The 26,766-nt window shown below is 43.6% G+C and overlaps 3 protein-coding genes across 4 annotated transcripts; 1 reads left to right on the top strand and 2 right to left on the bottom strand.

The window, feature by feature from the left end:
- Positions 1 to 112: 112 nt before the first annotated feature.
- Positions 113 to 11,893, bottom strand: KARS1 (lysyl-tRNA synthetase 1). Of its 2 annotated transcripts, none has more exons than XM_052686351.1 (14): positions 11,801 to 11,893; positions 10,917 to 11,067; positions 10,547 to 10,712; positions 9,585 to 9,678; positions 9,196 to 9,382; positions 8,892 to 9,017; positions 6,826 to 6,945; positions 5,799 to 5,961; positions 5,526 to 5,699; positions 4,716 to 4,801; positions 3,736 to 3,821; positions 3,289 to 3,415; positions 541 to 684; positions 113 to 238 (listed from the first exon to the last, which is right to left on the bottom strand). In XM_052686351.1, the coding sequence occupies exons 1-14, from the start codon at positions 11,860 to 11,862 to the stop codon at positions 152 to 154; spliced, it is 1,773 nt and encodes a 590-aa protein (XP_052542311.1). In that variant the 5' UTR covers positions 11,863 to 11,893; the 3' UTR covers positions 113 to 151. The 2 variants fall into 2 exon arrangements, with proteins under 2 accessions (XP_052542311.1, XP_052542310.1); XM_052686350.1 differs by lacking the exon at positions 11,801 to 11,893 and adding an exon at positions 11,571 to 11,735.
- TERF2IP (TERF2 interacting protein) lies at positions 11,844 to 14,893 on the top strand. Its single transcript, XM_052686363.1, has 3 exons — positions 11,844 to 12,391; positions 12,480 to 12,556; positions 13,126 to 14,893. The coding sequence occupies exons 1-3, from the start codon at positions 11,920 to 11,922 to the stop codon at positions 13,561 to 13,563; spliced, it is 987 nt and encodes a 328-aa protein (XP_052542323.1). The 5' UTR covers positions 11,844 to 11,919; the 3' UTR covers positions 13,564 to 14,893.
- Positions 14,894 to 19,894: 5,001 nt separating this feature from the next.
- Positions 19,895 to 25,697, bottom strand: LOC128082310 (carbohydrate sulfotransferase 4-like). Its single transcript, XM_052686362.1, has 2 exons — positions 22,552 to 25,697; positions 19,895 to 21,951 (listed from the first exon to the last, which is right to left on the bottom strand). Exons 1-2 carry the CDS (start codon positions 22,572 to 22,574, stop codon positions 20,805 to 20,807), a joined length of 1,170 nt encoding a protein of 389 aa, XP_052542322.1. The 5' UTR covers positions 22,575 to 25,697; the 3' UTR covers positions 19,895 to 20,804.
- Between the last annotated feature and the right edge of the window lie 1,069 nt (positions 25,698 to 26,766).

Genomic DNA, 26,766 nt, shown 5'->3' on the forward strand with positions numbered 1-26,766 from the left:
ACCTCCCGCCAAAAGCACCCGAGGCCGCACCGCACTCCGCAGCCCCACCCCGCCCGCGCGGGCCGCCGGGAGAAGCAACTCTCGCGCAGGCGCACAAAGAAACAGGCACACGGCGGACACCGCTGCGTTTATTCGTGGCCCGCCCCAGGTTTCACACAGAGGTGCCTTCGGCGGGCTGCTCGGGATGCCCCTCCTTCTTCTTGTCCTCCGGTTTCATCGCTGGAAACAGCAGCACCTCCTGCGAAAACGGACACCGAGGTCTGATCGCCGGCGGCAGAGCGCAGCCGTGCACAAGTCTCGCGAGACCGCCGCCGCTCTGCCCCGCCCTGCGCCAGACACGGGCGGAGCGGGGCAGGGCGCTGCGCCTACGGCTACCGCTGAGCGCGCAGGAGGGGTACGAGGGCCGGCTGCGCTGAGGCGGAGTTCTAAGCCGTACAGCACTACAAACGGCTGTAGGCCCTGCTATTTTGCATCGTTACGGAACCTCATTCCTATTTTCTGATGCAGCCAGCAGCAGGCGCTGCCGCTTCTAATACTCACCTTGATATTACTGGAATCGGTAAGGAACATGGTGAAGCGATCGATTCCCATGCCCCAACCAGCTGTAGGGGGAAGTCCATACTCCAGTGCAGTGCAGAAGTTTTCATCGATAAACATGGCTTCATCATCACCCGCAGCTTTTGCCTATACGAGAAAATAAACAGTAAAGGGTGTTTGCACAGAGCTAGGATAGTACCAGTGCTATTAACTCCTACCAGAAAGGAGGAAGATGTTTGTAGCAGCCATGTCACTGATGGAACTAAGTCCCTCTACAGCCACACAAGTCAGTGACAAAGGAATTTCACACCTGTGAAGTTGTGCAGGTGCACTGTATATGTTTCCAAATCGACCTAAAGTTCAGTTCCCTTATGACCCAGAAGCTTCTTTTCCAGAGTCAGCCTCCTGACTGTAGTGAAAGCTGTATCTGGAGATACACGACAGGAGACCACAGTGCAGTCAATTGCTTTCAAATGTTTCTCAAGCTCTTCATTGCTTCCGAGTCCCCCTTTAATGCTTGCAGAAACAGTTAAGGACCAGAGTCACTGGAATCACTGCTTTGTTTCATGAAACAAAATTAAGTGATTATTTTCCTTCAAGAGAAATATTAAAACCCACAACACTGGGATGTTAACTGCTGCTTCTTATGTAAACTTACTCTTAACAGCCTCCAAGCGCTAAAGGTGATAATAATAAATAAATCTTATGTGTAACTATTGAAACAACAAACATTTTGGCTCACATAGTTTCAAAACTGCAACAGTTTTAAAGCAAACTACTCTGAGTCTGAAATTCTAAAATATGAATGGACACTCTTCAACTCGATTTCTGCCTTAACATTATATTTTCAGGGAAATTTTCATTCCATACACACAACCAAAGGGCTACAAAGTCTGGTCGTGTTTATAAAGAGACAAGCGCAGCAAACATGCACACAGCATTCTGAAATTTACTATTAACTTATTTAACATAAATTAGATTTTCCTGGGCTTGACAATTTTTTAATCCTCTCAGGTATTGCAAAGCCATCAGAAAGAAAAGGAAGAACAGAACTTCTGCAGACTGCACCATCTGACCTCAATCCCATGCACACACACGCATCCACGTGTATGCACATGTACCTACTAACAAAACAGTACAGACATGTAGTTCTACACATTTGTTGTCTTAATAGCTTCCAATATGCAGCTCTATTATGTGAGCCAATTTAAAAGAATTCAGTTCTGAAAATGAGATATGTCATTCCACTCAAACTCTTACTGGACATGGAAAATTATTTAAGAAGCTAGAAGTATCGTGTTGTATGATTACACAAAGGCTTTGTTGTGGAAAAATAACTGAATTTCAAATTTCAGGAAGACAGATTAAACTGTCTATCTGCTTTTTTCAATCAGCATTGTAGGTACAAAAAAAAAAAAAAAAAAAAAAAGGGGAAATAAAATCACAGAATCACAGAATGTCAGGGATTGGAAGGGACATCAAAAGATCATCTCATCCAATCCCTCTGCTGGAGCAGGAACACCTAGACCAGGTTACACAGGAATGTGTCCAGGTGGGTTTTGAGGAGAAGGAGACCTCACAACCTCTCTGGCAGCCCATTCTAGTGTTCTGTTGCCCTTACTGAAGTTTTTTCTCATATTTATGTGAACCTCCTAGCTTCCATCCGCTGCCCCGTGTTCTATCATTGAATTTCACTGAGAAGAGCCTGGCTCCATCCTCCTGACACTCATCCTTTACATATTCATAAGCATTAATGGGTTGACCCCTCAGTCTCCTTCAAGCTACAGAGATCCAGCTCCCTCAGCCTCTCCTTGAAAGGGAGATGCTCCACTGCCTTAACCATCTTTGTGGCTCAGCGCTAGACTCTCTCAAGCAGTTCCCTGTCCTTGAACTGAGGGGCCCAGAACCAGGCACAACATTCTAGATGCAGTCTCATCAGGGCAGAGTAGAGCGGGAGGAAAACCTCTCTTGCTCTGCTAACCACAGCCCTTCTAATACACCCCAGGATGCCACTGGCCTTCTTGGCCACAAGGGCACAGTGCTGGCTCATGATCACCCTGCAGTCCACCAGGACCCCCAGACCCATTTTCCCTATGCTGCTCTCCAACACATCAGTCCAACCTATGCTGGTACATAGGGTTGCTCTTGTCCAGATGCAAGACTCTACACGTGTCCATGTTATATTTCACTAATTTCTCCCTGACCAACTCTCCAGCCTAAGTCTCACTGACTGGCGTCACAGTCTCCTGGCATTCAGCCACTTCTCCCAGTTTTGTGTCATCAGCAAACTTGCTGACAGTGCACTCTATTCCCTCACCCAAGTCATTGATGAATAGTACTAATCCCACTACTGATCCAGTACTGACCCTTCAGGGACTAGATACAGGCCTCCAACTAGACTCTGTCCCACTGACCACAAGTCTTTGGCTTCCTTCCTTCAGCCAGTTCACAGTCCACCTCAGCATCTGATTGTTCAGACCACGGTTCCTCAGTTTAGCAGCACCAAATGCTTTACTAAAGATAAAGATATTCCAAAGCCTAGAAGTACTACTCGATAGCAGAGGTTAGATTGCTTTCTTGTAAAGGAACTTTGCTGTATGGTAAACAAGTTTTAACCACAGGCTTTCACTTAAGTGAGGAACGCTCACTCTGTGTAATCATAACCCTTTTCATCAGTAGGACCAGTGTCAAATTTCAAAATACTTTTATACATACCTAAATCATTGGTTCCCTATTAGGGAAACATCCTACCTTGGCCTGGTCTTCAAAAAGCTGCCGCTGCTGGAAAGGATCATTCAGTTCTGTGTATGCATTACACACTTCCTTCTTCATCACAAAGAGCTCAAAGCGTTCTGTTAGTCCCCGCTGAACACGATGCCTATGTGAAAATGACAAATCAACCACATCTTAAATAAAATGGATTTACAAGACTGAAAGGGCATGTACATTACTTTGGGTGCATTACCCATATTTGGCAGCAACAGCTGTCTAGATTAGTCAGCATGAACATACCTCTCCTCTGGATGCTGGGTTTCACAGCTCAGGACCCAAGATCTATATATAGGCTTGTGTCAGAATAATATTTAACTAACATGTAACATCAGTACCTCCAGGTTTTGTTTTTGTTGTTTGTTTTTAAATAAAGTAGGAGTGAAGGACTTAAAAGAATTACATTATGACTGCATATCATACCCTTACCATTTGGCCAGAGGACTCATGATCTGTGGATGATCACAGATGAAAGTTGGGTTGATACAAGTGACTTCGAGAAATTCACCAACTAACTAGGAAAATAAAAGCAAAATACATGTAAAGTACAGCATCACTTCCCAACACTACCTTCCCCAAACATCCTATTTCCTTTTCTTCAGCATAGAAGCGAAAAACTTCAGTAATTCATGTAAAACCATGAAATGGTTTGAATCCATTTAGCAAACCATAAAAACAAAAAGCTTTAATAATCACAGTAATGTCTTCTTTAAACAGAAAACGTGTCCTAATTGGATAAGAAAAAACAAAATTGCAAAACCTGCTAAAAAAAAAAAAAAAAAAAAAAAAGTACCATATTTTAATTTGGATATCATAGCACAGGACAATGAGAAAAGCAGCAGAAAAAGCAGCAACTAATGCCACTGATTAAAAACAAACAAACAAACAAACAAACAAACAAACAAACAAACAAAAAAACCCAAACAACCAAAAAAATGATATTGAAATCTACCATTCAGTAAGGTACATACAAATATATGGTTCTCTCGAACAAAAGCAACAAAATTATCATAAAGCAGATCTGGCTTGGGCCTAAAAGATCCATTTTGCACACTAACATTTTCTAGAGCTCATACTAAGCATGCATCAGTCAACAACATTTTATTGAACACGACAGGATTTCAACACAGGGAGGTTTGTCATTGTCATGGAGAAATAGCTTGAGTGCATGTCAGTGTTTTCTCACATGCAGCTAAACTTGCTCTGAAGAGACTTCTATTAAGTCAGAATCATTTCAATTGGAAAGGACTTATAGAAATCATTTGTCCAACTTCCCTGCAAGTTAGATCAAGTTGCTCAGAGCCTGGTCCAGGTACTTCTACAGACAGATCCTCAAAGATGACAGCAATACAAAAACAACAACAACAAAAACCAACCAACCGACAGACAAACAAACCACCTTTACTTACTTTGTCGAGAAGCCTGGCTGTTGTCCTAGGAGGTGGACACTCCACATTTCTCACTGCACAAAGGTCATCAAAGAACCTTCGAGTTTCTGCAATTGTAGACACAAACTGTAAGAGCCACCCCAGTAACCACATCTTTTCCTTCTGCAAGCTTCAACATGTCTTAGAGTGATTCTCAGGATCTTAATAGTGGAAACATTAATAGCAGAAATCATAACAGAAAACATTAGCTTAAATGTCAGTTTCAAACACCATGAAAGTGGTATCTGCTTCTCATCAGTTTACATTAAAAAAGTTATTTTGCATTTTAGAAACCTGAACAAGTTACACAATCCAACATTATTACTGCCAGATATTAGAAAAATTACTGAAAAGTGCACTAATGTATTTCCTTAATTCTGAATTCCAAGAATTAAGTAATAGATACACACATTTGCTAGAAATACAAAAATAATCTTATTCCTAACCTGTCATCACAGACATGGAGACTCAACTGCACAAAACACAGAATAAATAAGAAGTAAAAAGCTGTGCCTCTTCAACAGATCAAAACCTCTTCAGATCATGCCTCCTGAGTATATGGTGTTACATATACTCCACAAAGAAAGAGGCAAGACAGTCAGATCTTGCCTTCATGGCAAGAAGGCTTCACTTCTTTCTGTACTTTTTTGTAAAAGACAAGGCTGGAGAAAGGCAATTCCACATACTGATGCCACCACGAGAAAGTAGGTGGTGGAGTGCAGGCTAAGGGCTTCAGATCTTTACTCCCTTTTTCCTAAGAAAGAATTAAGACATCCATAATCGACATCTAACCTTCAGTTTCAAAAGACTCAGTTGATGGAAATTTCACTCCTAAAGTCTTTTCCAGTTCATCCACCATACTAATGCGCCGGAAGGGAGGCGTAAAATCTATCTCATAGGCCTGTCCATCTTGACCATCTGGATGGTAAGTGATCTTGTAACTTCCAGTAATGTGCTTCACCATCCCTATAAGAGGAAGCTGAAGTTAAGAAGAGAGCATGGAACATAATATGCAATTGTCTTTGGAGATTCTTACTCTTTTTTAATTAGTAATGCATATGTAACCTGAAAGCAACTTCTCTGTGATTTCCATCAAATCATGGTAGTCTGCATAAGCCATGTAGAATTCACAGGTTGTGAACTCAGGGTTGTGAGTCAAATCAATTCCTTCATTCCGGAACTGACGTCCAATTTCATACACTCTGTCCAGGCCTCCAACCACCAACATCTGAACAGAAGGAAATGCAAATAAATACTAACATTGTCAAAAGAACAGTGGCTCATAACCACTGCATCATCTGACAAATCTCATTCAAGTTTCATTCTGTTAATGCCATTCCAAAGAGTCCACTGTTGTGCAGGAATATCTTCTCTTCAGTTACACTTTTTTTTTTTTTTTTTTTTTTTTTTCCCCAAAATGAGAAGTGACCTTGCTGCTAAGCAGGCTAACATACTATTGTCTGCATTAGGCAGAGTACTGCTAGCAGGTCAAAGGAGGTCATTGTTCTCCTCCAATAAGTGCTGGCGGGGTAACATCATAGAGGGGTACTATGATCAGTTCTGGACTCCTCAGGAAAAGAGAGACATGGTCACACTGGAGACAGATCAGTGCCACAAAGATGAATGACTGAATAGAACGCTTCTCCAATGAGAAAAAGATGAGAGATCTGGGACCGTATAGACTAGAGAAGAGAATGCTCCAGGGGAAATCTTATCAATGTACATAAATATCTGAAGCAATAGCTTGAAGACTGAGCCAAGCTCATTTCAATGATAGTGACAGGAAGAGGCAGTGGGCACAAACAAAAACACAGCAGACTTAATTTGAACATCAGAAACTATTCTGTACTGCACAGTTGACTAAAGAGTGACAAAGGTTACTGACAGAGGTTGTGGAGTCTCCCTCTGTGGAAATATTCAGAAGCAATTTGGATACAGTTCTGGGTAACCTGCGGTAAGGGTCCCTCCTTGAACACAGCGTTTGGACCAGATGACCTCCACAGGTCCTTTCCAATCTCAACCATTCAGTGATTGTGTGAGATCACAACAATTTGAAGAATATAGGCTTTACCACAAAAGGCTTGTATTTTACCTTATGGTAAAGCTCTGGAGCGATTCTCATATACAACTTCATATCCAGCTCATTGTGGTACGTGATAAAAGGTTTTGCCATAGCTCCCCCTGGAATTATATTCATCATAGGAGTTTCAATCTGTAAAATAACAACAAAATAAAGAAAATTAACGTTGGCATAAATGTTTCCAGGCTTCTCCCGCAATAAATGCCCTGCTTTCACCATTAGGGCATTTTTATTTCTATAGTAGAACTCTATAATACAAGCAAACCAACCAACCACAATTAATTTTAACGAAAATTTTCTGCATTTCATTTATTCTTTGACATATTAATATATGAGAACAATTCTGAAGGCCACTTCTCCCACGCAGCAAATAAAGACAAGTCACTTAAGCTATTTTGAATTATAGAACATCATAATCATACACCATATAGAAGGGACCCAGGAGAACTACAGAGTCCAGTCGCTAACGCCACACATGGCAACCTAAGAGTTACACCATATATCTACGAGCGTAGTTCAAATGTTTCTTGAACACAGGCAAACTTGGGCACATGACTGCTTTCCTGGGGTGCCTGTTCCAGTGCCTGACCTACGGCGTAGCAAATAATTTTTTCCTAACAGTCAATCTGAACCTCCCTCAACACAGCTTTAAGCTCACCCTGCAAGGCTTCCTCTACTCTCAAGGGAAATGAAGGAGTACTTAACTCTTGTGTCCAGATCGTTGATAAAAGTACTGAAGATGACTGGCCCTAAAGCTGAGCCCTTGGAAATACCACTAGTGACGGGCTGCCAACCTGGTGCCAACCCATTTACTACACCTCTTTGAGCCCAATCCTTCAGAAAACTATTCACTCATCACCTTGTGAGTGACTTTGTCTAGAAGGGTACATTTTGTCTGGAAGGATACAGAGAGAGACAGTACCAGGATTTTTATTGCGTCCATTGCTTTCACTTTGTCTATCAGGCAATGTCATGAAAGGATATTAAATGAGTAAAGTACAGCCTTCCATTCATAAACCCATGCTCATTTTGACTGATGACTGCACTGTGTTTCAAATACTTTTCAGTAACTTGCAGAATAACCTTCACCGTAAGTTTATCAGGCACCAAAGGCAAGACTCTGAAAGGTCTGTAATTAGCAGGGCCTGTTTTCTTGCCCCTCTTGGAATTCAGAATAACATTTACTAACTTCCAATCAATTGGGACCTTTTCAGATTCCCAGAATGTTTGATAAAAAACTGAGAGACCTCACAACATTGGCCAACTCTTCAGTACCCTGGGTGAAAACCACTGAGCCTTGGAGACTACAACTGCAAAAGCAAAGTCCACCCCAAACCAATATCAACTGGGAGCTTAGCACTCCACCAGACATGGTCCTCCAACCCTGCATTCCAGGGGTTCCAGGGACAATCCCTGGTGTTTAGAGACAGGGATAAACAAACAAGACATTTAATATCTCTGCTTTATCAACCCAATTTGTGAGGTAACCAGCCTCAGCAAGTAACAGACCAGTATTTCCTTTAACACTTCTCTTGCTGTTAACACTTGAAAAAGCTGTCTTTGTTATTCAGCACAGTACTGGCCAGCATCAGATGACCTGTGGTCACAGAAATTTTCTCCCTGCAATATGAACTGCAGTCCTCCTGTGCAGTCTGACCATGCTTCCAAAGTCCATACTTTTTTTTCTGCCTAAGTTCCAAAGGAGCTCTCTTTTCTGCCTAGGCAGCATCCCAGACAGTACCAGAACCACAGATACAGTTCAACTTCAGAGGACAGAACTGACTGCAAAGTAACAAGCCCTGACAATAAATTGAACAATACAATGCTCATGAGAGCGTGGCAGTATTTTTCTAAAAATCAAGCGTCTATTTGTCTATAACTTTAAAAAGAAAGAAAAACAACAACAACAAAAAACCTCTCCAGATTCCATTACTGGAAATTAATAAAATACACTGTGCTGAGACAATTACTCTCACTTCAGAATAACTTAGTATGTGAACTTGAAAACAAAGTATCCCTGGAACTGAGAAGCTCCAGATATGTTTGGTACGCAGACAGAAACAACAAGGAAGTCTTACCTCAAGGAAACCCAATTCATCCAGAAAGCTTCTAATATACGTCACAATCTTCGCACGGGTTATAAATTTCTGCCTCACATAATCGTTAAGAATTAAATCCAAATATCTCTGTCGATATCTAGTTTCCTGAAAGAAATATCTTTAGAACAAGGTAGAGAAAACGGACTGCCAAAAAAACAAAATGAAGGGTACCAATACAAGATGAATGGTTCTTTGCTCTCTAATATCATTTGCAAACATAAAAGATCATTCAATCAAAACTATCTATCAAGTCACCTCCAAAAGTGGCAAGTATGACAGGTACCTTATCTTTGAGGCCAAAATGAAGATGAGGCAACATGTGCAGGCATGGGGATAAAAGAGTTACTTCATAAGGAATAATACTCAGTTCTCCTTTCTTTGTTTTCCCAGGATTCCCCACCACACCAATAATGTCCCCACGACGCAGTTTGTTGTTAATTCGGAAATATTCTTCCTCAGACTTGTAAAGCCTGTAATTACAAAACTCGGTATAAGCAGTTTTGCTTAAAATTTAACATTCCAGTTGTCTTACACATCTCTTCCCAAGCTAAATTCTTAAAGAAGGTAAGAGGGAAGCCAATGACTGACAACATCCAAAACTAAACATTACTGCCCAAGCCAATCCCAGAACGCAGTTCAGTTTAGAATGCTAACACAAATACTTTTACTTACCTGGAATTCGCCATGACCTGCAACTTGACTCCTTCACCACGAAGATCATAGAAAATCAGTTTTCCTCCAGAGGCACGCTTTGCATGGATACGACCTAAGCAGCAAAACAATGCAGGTCATTGGGAAACATATCCCTAAAAGGACGCAGCTGTTGGAGCAGGACCAGAGAAGGGCCACAAAGATGATCAGCGGGCTGGAGCACCTCCTCTGCAAGGACAAGCTAAGAGAGCTGGGACTCTTCGGCCTAGAGAACAAAAGGCTCCAAGGAATGGCCTTCCAGTAACTGAAGGGGGCCTACAGGAAAGTTGGGAAGGGACTTTATATAAGGGCAGGTAGTGATCAGACAAGGAGAAAAGGTTTTAAACTGGAAGAGAGTAGACTAGATAGTAAGAAGAAATTCTTGACTGTGAGGATGGTGAGACACTGGAACAGGTTGCCCAGTGAGGCTGTGTATGCTCCATCCTGGAAGAATTCAAGGCCAGGCAGGATGGGGCTGTGAGCTACCTGGTCTAGAGGGAGGCGTCCCTGCTTATAGCAGGAAGTTGGAACCAGGTAATCTTCAAGGTCCCTTCCAACCCAAACCATCCTACAATTCATTGTGTGATTCTATGACACAGGAGCAAAAGCCACAACATTACCACTTGTAGAAAAGATCATCAGCCCTACACTGATCATTAAGCATGAAAGAGAGACAGTCAAAGCCTCAAAACTACTAAGACTGCATAAAAGTTCACACAAGCTTTGGGGATCCTGAAGCCCAAATCACTATCTGATCTTCTGCTTATAAGGAACGTTGCAGTCTGCTCAATCTGAAAGGGCCCATGTTGAATAGTCCAAAACTGCTCAAGAGGAGCAGCAAGATCAGCAAAATTTGAAAAGAGACCATCCCACTTCTAAAATCAGCTAGAACTTGATTCTATACAGCAACAGACCATCTTCCTATATCTTAGATAATATCTTACCTGCCACTCTCACTGTGATATCTGTCAGATGATCTCCCGGCTGCAAGTGACTGTACCTCTCTATGAAATCTGAGAGAGATAAGTCTACATGGAACTTGTGGGGGTAGGGATCTTCATTGGTGCCCTTCAGCTGCTGGACTGCATGACTACGGATCTTATAATATTGCTGTCGCAGGAAACAAACAAAACCAAGTGACTTTGTTAGAATTTCAAAATATTTCACAGATTATACATTAAAACACAACTGCTCTGATTTACGAATACATAGGTCACTCTCTATTTCAACTACTCATTTCACTGTGAATAAAAATCAAATGTAAATCAGTAACATTTATTTTCAGAACAGTATTAAGCATGTGGCCACACTCACATTTGGATCCAAGCTTTCCTCATCAGCACCAATGTTGTTCTCTGAATCAGCAGCCAAAAAAGGTTTATTTGGATGCTTTTCACTTTGTTCTTTTTGTTTTGCCTCCTTTTCAGCAATTTTTCTCTCAGCCTTCAGGCGTCTCTTCAGTTCACTGTACAATAAGGAGAAATTGGATGTACTGCATACCCTGATACTTCTGTAGGAGAGCATGTGGCAAGACTGACAAAAACTGACTGTACAAGCAACCCTATCATCATCCCTCCTCTGCACAAAAAACAAAGCAACGCTTAAGCATGTTTAAGAGTTATCTTTTCTGACCTCTTGGTCTATCCTCTAAAAGATACAAATATTCAGAAAAGGCTAAAACCTAGTTAGATACTGTATGAACAAATGTGGAGAAAGTGCCTCTGCGTGCTGACAGATGTCCGCAGGGCCCTCCCTTCCCACGAGCGGTTACGGAGCACGGCTGCCCCACGCAGCTCTCACTGAAGGAACGCGCCCTTGCCCCGCAGGAAGCCAGGCGCCACCGAGACGCACGAAGCCGCCTTTACGGCCCGTCCCGCCCCACGTCCCGTAGGCATCCGCAGCCCCAGCTCCACCATTCAGGACTTCACGAAGAAAGAGGCGGGGGCGGCCGGACCACCGAGCACCGACCTGCTTCGGCTATGAGGTACCCGGCACCAACGGAGCGCGGGCGCGGCCCTCCAGGCCCAGCCGAAGAGCCGCACAGCAGGGGGGCTCAGCATGGCACGCTCCGACGGATGGTCGAGCAGATTCGCACCCCAGTCAGCCAGGCGCACGGTACAGTACGCTTCACTTCGCCTCACCTGCCCTGCCTCGCCCTTTCACTCCTTCCCCAGCCCCGCCGGCCCGCCCACCCTCACTTTTTACTGAGGCGCGACTCGGAGTCCGCCAGATCGAGCTCCCGCTCCGCCGCGGCCGCCATCTTCCCGGCTCCTTGCCGTGCTTCCGGTATCGGTGCGCCTGCGTGGAGAGCGCGGAAATGGCGGTACCCGCGCGGAAAGTGTTCGTGTGGGAGGATGGCACCCCCATGCGCTTCTACATACGGCCCGGGATGGCCAAACTGCGCCTGGCGCCGCTGCTGCTGGCGGGGGGCGCGGAGCTGTGCCGCGTACAGGAGCCGGGCGCCGTGCACCTGGTGCAGCCTGGGGAGCCAGCGCCTGATGGGGCCGTCTCCACCGAGTACGTGATGGCGTGCGTGGAGAGCCAGCGGAGGCTGCCGCTGGACCGCTACTGGCACAGCGGCCCCGCGCCACCAGCCGCCTCTCCGCGCGGCCGCCTCCCCTTCACTGAGGCGGAGGATGTAGCGCTGCTGCGGGCCGTGCGCGAGCGGAGCGGGGCGCGGGTGAGCGGCACGGCGCTCTGGAAGGAACTGGAGTGCGCTGGGCTGACGCGGCACAGCTGGCAGGCCATGCGCGACCGCTACCTGCGGCACCTGCGGCCGCTGCACCGGGGTGAGCTGCGGGCGGGGGTCGGGCCGGGGGGTCGGGCGAGGCGCCGCGTGCCGCTGCGGTTCGACGCTATACGCGCCTCTTCCCGCAGAGCCCCGGCAGACGGAGGAGGCCGCGGCACCGATGGGCATTTTCGAGGCAGCGAATCGGGAGTTTGAGAGCTCCGAGGTAAGCCGGCGTGGAGCGGCTCTGCCGCGGTGCCGAGCGGGATAGTCGCAGAGGTCCTTCCTGGGTGCCGCGAAATGACGGTGAACCGATGCGCAGGACACTTGTGAATTATTTTGTCCTATGATGGCCCTTCCGCTGTGGTGGAGCAGAAGCTTCGTGTAAGCTGTGAAATGCAGTGTGCGTGGTGATCAGTGCCTCCGCGCAGCGTGTGGAAGAGGATGCGTGCGCTTAGTTTAATTCCCTACTCAGAGTTACTTGAGGAAAATAACCTGATGTGTTGTTGCATGTTAAAAGCTCTATTGACAGCTTTCACTTGGGGCGTAAAACGTTTATGTATTTTTTTTATACTCGAGTTGTTCAAATACTGCTGTATATTTGATGTTTTTACGTGCTCTTGCAGAATCTTGTTAAGGTGTTGCTTCACTTCAGTCACTGAATTTTGCTGTGTCTCATAATTACCTCATACCTTGTTGAAAGTCATGGTAGAAGATAGTGTTTGCAGTAAAGCAGGAATAAAAGAAGCTTGCCAAAAGCAACCTTGTCTGACTGATGTCTCTTCTTACTTGTAGTCAGGAAGTGACACCACAGACACTCCCGATGAACTTCCTATGCAAAATGGAGGAGGAATGTTTCCAGGTGACACAGCGTCTGGCCAGAAAACTGGACTGGGGAACTGTGCTGTCCCTGCTGCTCAAGAAGAAAATAAACGAACAAACGTTTGTCCTGATTCCAGCAAGGCTGAAGAAGCAGCAGAAATTATTCAGCACTTCATGGAGGAGTTCCACATGGACCTGCTCTCTGTTACACAGGCCTTTCTGAAAAACAGTGGTGAAGTGGAGGCTACTTCGTACTATTTGCATGCAGGGCAGCGCCTGGATGGATACCCTGTGTGGAGCAGAGAGGATGACTTAGAATTGCAGAAGGATGATGAAGATGTCAGAAGTAAATTGATAGCAAAATTTGGAGCTGAAAATGTAGCAAGGCGAGTAGCATTTAGGAAAAGTTAAAATAACAAAGCAGAGTAAAATGACTGATCTAGGATCTGTGGCAATAATTTGCTTGGTTTTTTTTTTAAGTCACTTCAGAATAGTACTTTAGAATTTTCCATCACGCTTGCATTTCTAAAAGTTTCAGAAATGCTTTAAAATAAAGCTTGTAAAAGGTTGTTGTACTGTGTTCAGAATATTCTGAAGTGAAAATGGTAGAGAGGTCCTATCCATTATCAAGTTTTCTCACTGCAAATTTGATTTAAAACTGTATATCTGCTATATTTTTTTGTGACAGCCTGACCTGTACTTTGCTGTATGCAAAGGATTTTGAATGGGGTTGGCTAAATGTTATTCAGTTCTCTAATGAAAGCTTTATTAGTACGCTGTCTGTTACATGTGTCACTTAAGAGTGCTGCAGGCAGCCATGTAAACCCGCTCTGCTGGCTGTTTTCATTATCTTTTTGTTGTTAATAGACCTTGATAGTAGCTGATGTGTGGCAAAGATACCACTGAAAGTTTAGCGGTCCAAAACGAGGGTCAAAAGCATTCATGCAAGAAGACTTATTTGAGGCACTTGGTCTAATGAATCTATGCTGAGATTGGGAATGGCCAAAAATGTTCTCTGGGATGTAGTAATCAGTATCATATTACAGTGATTTTTTTTTAAGCCAGCACTGGTATTTTTATTACCACTTCAATATGTGTTCTCTAGTGCTAATACTTCAGGATTTGCTTAATAACATTAAATGTGTCATCTGGCATGTTATGATTTCAAAAACAATGATTATCTCTTCCCTGGCTACAGGTTGAAGAGTCCCAGACTCCTCGATCTAGGTGAAGTAACCTAACATCCATCTCAGACTTGAAGTAAAAAATGTGTTCAAAGTATCAGCTGCGTTGTGTTGGAAGGAGTGAGAAAATAATTTCTAATATATGGTGACAATCTAAAAAATTCTGAAATTGTGCTCTGGACTCTGTTGAAATGTTATTTGAACAATCACTCAAAGCAACAGCTTGTCATTAGTTGTTTATAACTCCTGTAAGTCTGGAATTCAGTCATCCTTTTGGTGAAGTAAAATAAAAGCAGAGGTTGATATTTTTCTACTATTACTGTTATATATTTGTAGCAGTTATATTCACTGTTTGTGCTTATTGCACTGTAGTACACTTTGTAAGATTAAGTTGAGTTTGGAAATTGCCAAGTCTAAGCTGAATTCCACATTATCTTGAAAGTCAGTGGTAACTTGGTGCACTGTGACTTCTGCTTCAGAAAATGGATGTCTTGAAACACCAACTGACTGCCTTGTAGGATTGACAAATGTTAACAAAATAAATGCCAGAACTTTAACACTGTGGTGTTTTATTGGACAAGTCATTTCTACTGAACAGTGAGAGTGATATGGCACATTCCTGTTGCTCTGACTAGTTCCTTGGGGTTTATATGGAAGACCAGATGGGATTTTAAGAAGAGACTGGAAGATGCCGTAGCAAATGGTAAGTACTGTTTGCTAGATCTTCCACAGCTGGATTCAAAATCCAAGGACTGCTTCTGGCCAGGTTCAATAGCACGGGACTCTTAACCAGAAGCGCCTGTTCCAGCTTGTATGGTATATTTCAGCAGTGCCATTACCTCACAGTTCAATGAAATAATCTTGTGGAATCAAAGCTGTTCTAGAACTCAAGATGTATAACACCTTACATGGCTGCAGCACAAAAAAAGATGGGGCATAAGGCTTGCTGTATCTTATTACTAGTTTCATCTATTTTGGTTGACATTTCCTGTGAGAATAAGCTTGTCTTTTTCAGGGCAATTAATCATGCCTGCATTGCCAACTTCCAAGACTGCATAAGGTGCTTTTATCTTTGTAAAACTATGTCAAGACATCATCTAACACTGCTAACATTTTAATAGATGCTTAGTGAATTCTTCAGGTATAGGAACTGAATAAGAAGACAAAACGAGAAAAAAGCAGAGCTAATGGAGGAAGGATACCTTCTATCTGTTTTGAACTCCTGAAAGGCACTGCTTGTCCACAGCTGCACTCTTGCTTGTGTGAGCATGTGGCAGTAGCTCTGGTCTCTTTGTTTCACTTTTCCATTAATGGAACTTCGAGCTGTCTCTGTTGTAGGTCAGGTTCACAGCATTTTGTCTCTGCCTTCTTCCATGACAGAAACCCTTTCTCTGCTTGGTTTTACTAAGGATACAGATATGATTCCTCAGCTGTGAGACAGCTTATTTTTCTAAGGTGGTATTGAGGCCCTGAGCTGTTTGTATCAGGAACTCTGCGTAGCCCAAAGAAATACACACCTATCTTCCTTGTTTAACTGGAATAGCTACATTTATAAAGCTGGGAGAGTGACTAATGTAGCAAAGCAAGTGCCAGAACCTTGAGGTTAAGAATTCTAGGCAGACCATTATATGGAGTTTGGATATTTCCCACTTACTTCCTTTCATCCTTATCAATGAATTCCAGTCTTTCATAACTACAGTGAATGAATTCTGGCCATTGTTAACTAAAATTACCAATGAAAAACAGATTGTATATGCTAGGTTGAAGAGCAACATGAAGGAGTTTATTTTTAAGTGCCCCTCTGATTATTGAATTTTTCTATCTTAACACTTCATTGCTATAAAAAGAGTTTACTCATCTAAAAACTTGCACAATATGAACTTCACATTTGTTTTTAAACAAACTGCACAGATCTTTAGTTATGCATCCACCAACAGATATAGCCACAGTTTTATCTGTCATGCTCACTGTCTTGAAATGTATTTTTTCCTCCCCCAAGTTGTTTTTAGTCACCTTTGCTACCACTAATCCAACTGACCACCCTGTATAGTTTTGGTGCTTCCAAAAAGAAAAAAAAAAGTCATTATTGTCAATAGTTGCAGTGGGAAGCATAGCAGAAGCGTAACAACGAGGCACTGAAATCCATGGTTTTTTTTGTTTTTCCTGAGTTTGCTGAGGAAATGGAAGTAAAAACAATTTTCTTAACAACAATTTAAGAAAATGCATTAAATGTCATTTTATGTCATTTGGTTACCGCAGACTGGAAACACTGAAGTTTTTTTTTTTCATCCAACTAAATATTTAATACAAAGAGTTGAGCCCATTGAAAACAAATATGTATAATAAAACTTGTGCTACTCCAGCTAACATTGATCAGTGGATAAATGTAATAGTAATGTAGTGATGTACTGAAAAGAGTCTGTGTCTGTGAAGAAACAGGTTTCTTGGCACTTCAACTGAAAAGCTCCTCACTATGACTGCAGTAAAAACTGGCTTCTGAGACTATGCTTTTATCTGGATGTGTGATATAACCCGTAAGCTAAAGAGATCTTTAGAAGTGCAGCAACTGTGCTCTTCTCTAGTGCTGTACGAATCATACTTCTCTATGCCAGCCTGCCTGCACCAACTTTGTATAAGTGTCACGTAAAGGAAGGTTTTCACATTCACTAAGAGAATCCCTGGCAGTATCACTCCAATTTTGATAACATACACTATTCCATCCTTTTGAAGAATTAGATCTTTAGTTCTAGGACCACAGATGTCTTCAGTACTGTGGTAATAGTTAATCTGTAAAAGTCACTTTTTTACGCTGTGGATGACAGAGCACTGGCACAGGCTTCTCTCCCTGAAGACCCTAAAAGCTGCCTGGACCTGGTCCTGGGCAACCTGCTCTAGGTGTCTCTGCTTGAGCAGGGTATTTGGAGCAGACGGCCTCCAGAGATTCCTTCCAACAGTAGCCATTCTGTGACTGAAGCCTAAACGTTGGGCAGAACAGCAGATGTCTCCTCCATGAATCTAACTTTAAAAGCTTCTTAAAAAGAATACTAGATTGAGATCTAGATCTTCACAATAGAGTCAATATTATTCCAACTTGATGAAATGGAAATTCAGACTTTGGGAAGATACAAAAATATCACATTAAGTTTTTCTAGCCATTAGGAATAAGATCTTAAATTTGATCAACAAAATTTATACTTAGAGAAACCCTGTTTTAGTCATCTCCAGAAAATAAACCATGTCCCAGCTGCTTTAAGTTGTTTCCAGTCATGGTGACTGGGGCTGATTGCTTCATCTAGAAGGGAAGAATGTTTGGAAGTAAGATTTGGATAGCTACTGCACTGAAGCAACAATCACCAGCTATAGGACAAACCCAGCATGCATGGCATACTGACCTTGTAATGCATCTGAATATTTCAGTGTGCTAGGCCCTGTCTAGTGGTAAGAGACATGTGGATTCAACGTCAAAGAGCTTCAAAAACAGTGACATTTATCTTGTCCTGCACCTGGAAGTCAGGAAAGTCTTGTTAGCCAGTTAATAAGCTAATAAGTTAATAAGTTAATAAGTGGGGTCTGCCCCACACTGCTCACTTACGAGGTATGAATATACACAGAAGTACATAAAAAAGCAGAATTTCATGGACAAGAAGAATACTGCAACACTAGCTTGTTAAATCTAAATCATTAGAAATATTTATATTGAGTTACATCAGAAATTGGAAAACATGATCCTCCCTCCAGCTCTTATCATCTTTCCTCACTGCTGACAAATTGTACTCCTACCAGATCCCTTTCTGGGCCACTAACTTCCATTTGTCACCTCCTGCTCCACAGTTGTACCTGCAATTTCCTTCCTAACTGCTGCAGGATGGTCTCTTACCTCAAAGGCGTGCAGGATCTGAGACACTGATGCTCGCCTCACTGAAGGTGCCTGAAGAGATGCTTCTGGGATGGGAAGCCATGCACTTCTTTGAGCTCCAACGCTTGGCGGTCCCAGAGCAGACCGTTAACTTCAGATGACTCAGTTTATTCCAAAGTCTAGTCTATATTGCAGCTACTTTGTTTTGATAGTCAACATAACCGCTCAGCATCTGTGGCAGTACTTTCTCTGCTTTCCTTACCAGAATCAGCACATAATAAAACCTTAATTGATTATCTGCGACAACATCAGTAATAACAAAATTCAGCTGTAAATTTGACAGAAGAGTCTTCTTCCTGTTATTCGAGATAAGTATCAGTAAGGGTGACTCCTGTCACCCATCAAACACAATACATAGAACCCGGACACTGCTTCTTGCATACACACTTTCAAACATGAATGCAGTCACTAGAGAAGTGCAAAAACAGCTGTGTTCCTAGCAGTGCTGCAAATCAGTACAGGCCTTGGGAAAGCATTGTAAAAAGAGCAGAGAAGCATTACATTTGTCCCCACTTATCTTGCATGTGTTAACAGTGTGCCATTTTGAAGATCATGGGAGGAGTTTACAGTTCTCTGTACTCCCAAGATAGAGATGCTTGTAACCTATGATTGTTTATTCCTGGTTAACAGTATACATTACAGTAGTAAATTTACCTAATTAATAAATTTAAATGAGCTGTTGCTTGCCAGTTGGTTTAAGGAAGTGGAGTCCAATTGAGACAGTATATCAGTGAATTTTTAGACATGGATTTCCCTGCTTCAGACTTTAAAAAAAAAAATTAACTAAGCTGAGAATCAATGTTAAAGGGACACTGCAACTTGCATTTGAAATGGGATGCTCAGAAGGGGCTCTGTGAACATTTCGTTCCACGTGTCTGATAGCAAGATTTCCTCATTTTCTTACAAAGTGCTGTTGTAAACAGATAAAAATTCTGTTGTTCAGGTTTAATCTGGATATTCCCATTGAAGATGGAAGAACGACATTTCTGATTGATATAGGAGATAGTGGACAACAGCAAACTCTATGAAATTTTACAGTGATCTTTTTAGGGTACACTTGGATCTGAGAGACAAGATGGCTCAGTAGCAGAGGCAAGCAAACCATGTGCTCAGAGCAGAACAGAGGGTTATGAGTTTTGGTCAACATACACACACTCATACACATACCAGCATCCATTTTTAGATAATCCCCACAACTGGGAAGCAGAGACTCCCTCAACAGGCATACTGTTACTCACCAATCCTTGAAAGATGACAAACCACTGAAAAGGAGAGAGAAGGACCATGCCAGCAGGGCATCCCCTCCAAAGGGCACTTTTCCTCTCTCCCACCACAGCTGCTTTCCTTTGATTCTGCTTCGATTCTCCTCAGCGTCTGCAGGGTTTGTTCCACTGCGCCCTGTACCCACGAAGCCAGTGTGTGACAGAGCCCAAGAGGAACACCTTGCAAAACAAGTCTTTGCAAAAACAAGACCAGCTACCAAGGTCAGCTCTCTCAACAAAACAAGGCATTTGCAGCCGCAGACACAAATATCGGTTCCCTTAAAACTGTCAGGATACTTGTTCCATCCTAGGATCATTCTTTATTCGGGGGCCTTCGGGTCCCTTGCACGTGCTCTAAGACAGGAAATGCTTTCACCAAATAAATAATACAATATAATAATTTATTGTTCTCAACTTTTTTTAATACACTGCCACAAACCTATCTTTCAGTTTCACTATGCATATCAATAGAAATTGTGTTCCTACCCTTTTATAGTCTTAGCACTAGCATGAATTCTTCTCATTCTCACATGAACTGTGAGAACTCCCAGGTCAAGAACTCCTTCTGGTTTGGAAAGCTAGAAGATATAATTACTTCAGCTGAAAAAATCAGTGGGTTCGCCCCATCTCAGAAATAGACACCTATGTGCAGGGATCTACTGTGACCTAGGAGTTTTCATTTACAACTATAGCTGGTTTATTCCATTTTTTCCCACTATATGGCAAATGAATGAAGACATTCTGCCAACATTGCCATGAATGTTAAAGGCTCAGGCACAGGAATGGAGCTGGGGAGGAGGGGAGGAGGGAGAGCTTTCCAGAAAACACCATATGCTTATCGTTGTCTCTCTTCCAGCTTTATATGTCCCAAGTGGCAGCATGACAAAGAACGCTCTCTTCCCTTGGCTTCCATTTGTATTTCCTCTTCCATTACAGTGCAGTTGTTCCACATAGTTTCTCCCGTACTTAGCCGTGGCTTGTGGAGGGGTTTGAGCTCTGACACCCAATTCCATTCCTCTGGCAGCCTGTTTGCTTCCATCTACACATAATTCCTCTTTCCCATACACCCCAAACTTAATTTGGATAACAGATTTGCATTACTCCAGCCTGTATCGTAGCTTTGGAGAGTTACCCTGTGCTGTTGCTGGTAAAACTGTGGCAAGTGCTGTCAGCACTCCTGTAGTACCTGACCTCACCCACCCACCCACCGATACACCTCTACCCTCTTCAGTATAAGTTCACCACCATGCAGCATTCAGAGAGGAGGTACAGAGAGCAGCTTTTCTGCCTTCAGAATTTGTTCTGTCCAAACAAAAGATCCAGTGACATGTCTTTCTGTTCTTCTTCAGACTGAACTAGCCGGTACCCCAGTAAGTCCATTGCATCCTTGCACACACTTTGAACTTTTTCTATTTTTTCAAAGGGAAACGTGTTTCTCCAGGCCTCAGATGTGCTCAGTGCATCTCTGGATCCAGTATCAAATGCTTGATCTCCTTTTCCCTTCCCATGGGTAATATTGTGCACCCACTTCTGAAGTTCTGGTGTGAAATGGAGTCCTGCAAACCTATACATCTGAGCAGCCTTTCTTAGTGGATCTCTGACAATGTCTTCGTAACGAACTAGCAGGTAACGATCCTTCAGAAAGCTGGGAACAGCCTGGCTGCCTGCCTTGTAAATCTCAACGTGGCTTTTGCAGATTTCTTGCATTGTGATGTAAGGTCCCAGTTCTCCCTTTGCGTTCTGGGACCCCACAACAATGTCACTGTCACGTTTCAGCTCTGCCACTGTATTCTCTCGGGACCTGAACACAGCCCGAGGATCACGGACCAAGTGAATTATTTTGAGGTTCAGGGATGGATCGGTGAGAAGTGGGTAGAGGACCTTCAGGTCAAAGAAGCGAACCTCCTTGATGACAACATGGCTGTAGGTTTTACAGGCTTCTTCCACCTTGCTGAATGAGTATCTACCACAGAGAGCTCTGCAGTTTCCTGCAGAAATTATGTCGCTGCGACTGAAGAAGTCACAGGCAGGAGGGGAGCACAAGGCTCGGCTTTTCTCCCACTGAAATAAGTCAGACTTTTTCTTCTCGCTAGACATGTAGGCATCAAAAACAGACATATCGCAGAGAAAGACTGACCTGACCAGGTCCCGCACCGCCATGTGCAAGACTTTGGCACTGTTCTGGTACATTGTAACCCATACATGCCATGCAGGCTCCATCAGGTAGAAGACACTGGGGTGCTGGCTGAAAAGCTGGCCAGTGAAGGATGATCCTGACCGCCAGGAGGAGAGAATGAGAATGTGGACTGCAGAAGATTTTAATTCCAGGGAGGCACTGTTGCTGCAGGTTAGGAAGTGGAAGTGGATCAGAAGAACAAACAGAACTGCCAGAATCAGAAGCATCTGTATCCTAGGTTTCATCATGGTTGAAAGGAACCTGCAGAGACAGAGAAAGGAAGTTCAGCATCACAGTCATGATGAAGACAACTGCAGTGAATTAGGCTCCTCCCAATCCCACTGCAGGCTCAGCGTTCTGGAAAGCTGCCACAGCACTATGATACTGTGAAAAACTACAGCACATGCTATCCTTCTACAGCCAGATGGAGAGACAGGTCTGTGGGGCAAGCTGGAGGCCAGCCCAAACAAAGCAGTGCTGGAGTCCAGCTTCTCACAAAAGTGTACATCACTTTTGTGCAGGCCACAGTTGCACTGAACTCAGACAGCCATGCCCATGCAGATTAGCTTCCTCTTGCTAAAGCAGCAGAGGTCTGAGGCATGACCCAGCTGTCCAGAGTGCAGACACGGCTTATCATGCTCTCTTCTAGGTTCATTACACTACTTAAATATTCCCAGTTAAAATTTCTCTAACCTGCAACCTCCTCCTTATGCCTTGCCTCAATTTCCCTCTGTATGGAAGCCTTCAGAATAATTTGCATAGAGGCAGGGAGCTGCATCCTCCCATGACTTCAGTTACTGTAGCACTGTGCACATTTCCAAGCGTAGTCACTGCTGCTAACCAACTAGGAACCAAACTTACCTCTCTGTCCAGCATGTATGCATACTTTTTCTTGTCTATCATCTCATGTCCATTTTGTGCACATTTATTGAGGTCAGGCTTCATAGGGCAGCAGTTACCACTTCTCAGAGCCAGGACAGAAATCAAGATTACATGTTATGCTGTGTACTGCCACTATGCACTACCACAAGTTTTATTTTTGTAACATCTTGCAAGGATGAGGCTGTACAGTTAGAAAGGGACCACATTCTTATCAACTCATGGACAAGAAGCCCATTACCTGGTGTAGGGAACCTGCTTTGGCAGGGGGGTTGGACTCGATGATGTCTGGAGGTCCCTTCCAACCCCTATAGTTCATTGATTCTGTGATTCATTTTTTTTGATCATATAAATCACAGACATATAGACTGGTTTGGAACACCTTCCTCTAGACCAGGTAGCGCACAGCCCCATCCAGATGGGCCTTGAATGCTTCCAAGGTGGAGGATTTGCAACCTCTCTAAGTGACCTATTCCAGTGTCTCACCACCCTCCCAGTCAAGAGTTTCTTCCCAGTGCCTAGCCTAAACCTACCCTCTACCAGTTTAAAACAATTACCCCTTGTTCCAGTCACTACCCACCCTGATTAAAAGTCCCTCCCCAGCCTTCCTGTAGGCTCCTTCAGGTCCTTGAAGGCCAGTATAAGGTCTCCTCAGAGCCTGCTGATTTCCAGGCCAAAAAGCCCCAGCTCTCTCAGCCTTTCCTCATAGAGGAGGTGCTCCAGCCCCCTGATCATCTTCATGACCCTCCTCTGGACCTGCTCCAACAGCTCCATGTCCTTCTTGTGCTGGGGGCTCCAGAACTGGACGCAGTGCTCCAGGTGGGGTCTCATGAGAGCTGAGCAGAGGGGTGGAATCACCTCCCTCAACCTGCTGGTCACACTTCTCTTGATGCAACCCAGGATATGGTTGGCCTTCTGGGCTGCAGGCACACACTGCCAGCTCACTTTGAGTCTCTCATCAAACAACACTCTCAAATCCTTCTCCTCAGAGCCGCCCTCCAGCCATTCTCCACCCAACCTGTATCTGTGCTTGAAAGTGCCCCAGCCCAGATGCAGGACCTTGCACTTGGCCTTGTTGGACTCCACGAGGTCGGCGTGGGCCCACCTCTCAAGCCCATCCAGGTCCCTCTGGATGGCATTCCTCTATGTAGGTCTGTAAAATTCAATTCTAACAAGAAACATATTTGCATAGTTGTTCAGACCAAGCCTAGTAATAGCTGCAAACAAAGACCATTGTAAAAGTAAATCACCTATCAGCTTCCTCCTAACAAATGAATACAACATTGTTTACATAAAGCCTTGGCTTTCAAATGAACTTTGATGATATCATTTCCGTCTGGCACCAGTAATATCTTTCTTCTAATTCCCAAAAGATTTCCTGGACTATAGTTACATACACAATTAGAAGAAAAAAAAAAACAAAAAACCAAACAACTCTGTTGAACAAGCACGAACCTTGACCATTAGATACCCAGGCAGATATAAAAGCACAGAAACCACTATTTCTTTGAAAAACTACACGTGAATAGTCTGAATACATGTAAAAGAGAAAGGAATCAGTTTTGTTGGAAAGAGGGAATATGCTTTTACTTTCAGCAAAACTAGAGTATGACAACTGAATGTTGTATACATTTCCCCCAACACAAGAAGGACATGGAGCTGTTGGAGCAGATCCAGAGGAGGGTGAACTAGGTCATCTTAAAGGTCCCTTCCAACCCAAATTATTCCATAATTCTATGATTCACAGTGTACATGGATCATCATTGTGGCTGCTATTGGCGTTTACCTGAAAAAAAACCTCAGGCTGCAACCTCAATGGGGAATTTCTTCTCTCATACGAGAAGCAGTGATTAATTTTACCCTGACCAGTCTGCTCCAGAAGGTGAGGAGAAGACCTAAAATGAGTTGTGTGCAGCCGCTGACACAGAATAGAGGAGTAGCAAAGAGAGTTAGAAGTCTAGCAGACATTTCTAGATCTGAAATAAACACTGATCACACACACTTATTTTTTACCACTAGACCTCTTGCTCATGGAATGATGGAATGCTTTTAAACCAAATTCTTAAGCTTAACCACATTATTTTCCTGACAGCAAACATACGGCACCACAAGCAGAGTGATTTAATCCATTTCACCTCGTAGAAGTGAAATATGACGCCCTCACAAAACTGCAGTGTGGAAAGACAAGAATCACTGAGACAATCTCAATTGTAGAGCAAAAAAGGCACACTACTACTGTCAGCTTGCACAGAGATAAGCCAGGATCTGACACAGTAGTGAGAGAGCTGCAAGGCTGGCCCGTGAGTGGCTGCCCCATGCTAGATAAGCAGCAGTTCCAACCTGCTCCAAAAGGGACCTGCTGCCTGCCAGAGCTGAGCCAATGATCAAGATGGTTGCACCTCTGTGAGAGCAGGTTTCAGAAAGGGAAAAAGCACTGCATGCAACATGGTGGAGTTTTGCTAACCCTAAGCATGAAATCACCACAGCTTTTATGGAAACACACAGAGACATAGGGAGAGCCAGTTCTGACAAAGAAAGAGCATTACAGAAGGCAGCAAGCAGTCCCAAGCACAGGTATGCGTTATAACTGTGGCTGGCACATCTCCAGAATGCAGGACTCTGGAATCTATGCATCTGGGAGAAGTGATCATACAGCTCAAACACTTTGCATCATGTGGACTGTGGCTTGGTATTCTACTAAATAAATACCGGGAAAATCTCCAGACCGGCACTGCTACAGTAGCACTGGTGTAGCAATGAGTATCTCGTGCCAGGAAAGCCCCAGAGATGGGTCTTCCATGGCAATGATGGTTGCTCATAGCTTTACTACATCCTTCTTCAATTTGACTTCGTTCGCATTTGCAGAATTAGAATTAGCACCTACCCATTCGGAGCAGACAATGGCATGGCTGGCACTAGTGGGAGATACTGAGAAGACAGTCTAGAGAAGCAGGAAATACCTTCTAAGACAACCAACAACTTCTGTCTACATGAGGAATCATACAGCACTTCATTTGCATCTATACATCAATAGTACTTGGCAAAAATGATCTCAGACTGCTGAGCACAAACAAAAACAGTTCTGAGCACCACAGCATCTGCATCAGTTACCAAGAAATATTTGAAAATCTCACCTCAGCATATCCTCTTGAAGCACTACCAGACTTGATTCAAGCAACGCTTCCCTGTCATACGTATACTTCAGCAGTACACACTATTTCAAGCAGCCTTACAAACACCTGCATGTGTATATACAGGCACTCAGCCTTCATGCTAGGCTCTCACACACACATGTACTCAGCTCTTATCTATACCTCACGCTACCTCCTCTACCTTTCATTTATGCCTGAGCTCTGAATACTGTGCCTGCCTACTTTTACCTGCCATAAATTATAAAACTCCACCCTCCACTAGAGCAAAGCATGGGAATGGCAGTTTCTTGCAGGAGCACAGAGGTCCACACATTGGTAATAAATGAGAAGAGCCGTGAAATTCATGAGGGCAACTGAAAGCTGATTTTGCTGAGATCTGTTGCAGGCTTCAGAAGAGCCTGTCTTTAAGATGTGGAACAGGATTGTGACCTGCTTGAGTTGATTTTCTGGGAGCTGAAAATTGCCAGAAAGAGGCAGCAGAAAAAGGAGCTGCCAGACTTGTCCTGTTAACAATTCAGAAGGATACTGGAGCTGCAGTTGGGCTGCGCCAGGTAAAGTGGTAAAGAAGAGCAGACCCGGACTGAGGAAATGCGTAATATTCTGCCACTGTGAGAAGACAAGTCACTTCAGGTAATTCCTATTCCAAGTATAATCTTTTCTTTATGCTTTCTGGTGAGATGTTGACCTCTTGATGGTGCCCTCTGTTCCTGGAGAGCTTACTGTGCTGCTCTGAGGACTGCTGGAGTATAAGAAATAGTAGTAGGAAAAAATACAGGCCTTTTCAGGAGGGAGAGCCTGAACAGGGAAGGGAAGGTCATGTTCCCTTTCACTTGCTTCATTACAAACACAGATCAAGCCCTGGTAATTTTGGGTCAGGAAACAAGGCTAGAAGCTGACACTTGTCCAGATACAGCCCTGCGAAGACGAGCAAGCGAAGTTGTGTGCAGTTGGGATCTCAGCTATGTGTTCCTAGTCCCTCACAAACAGCATCTGTAAGATGGATTTGTATGTATCATAGAATCGCTCCGGTTGGAAAAGACTTTAA

This window comes from Tympanuchus pallidicinctus, unplaced genomic scaffold (assembly GCF_026119805.1).
Source record: "Tympanuchus pallidicinctus isolate F22 unplaced genomic scaffold, pur_lepc_1.0 scaffold22, whole genome shotgun sequence".
In the NCBI taxonomy this organism is placed as follows: domain Eukaryota; kingdom Metazoa; phylum Chordata; class Aves; order Galliformes; family Phasianidae; genus Tympanuchus; species Tympanuchus pallidicinctus.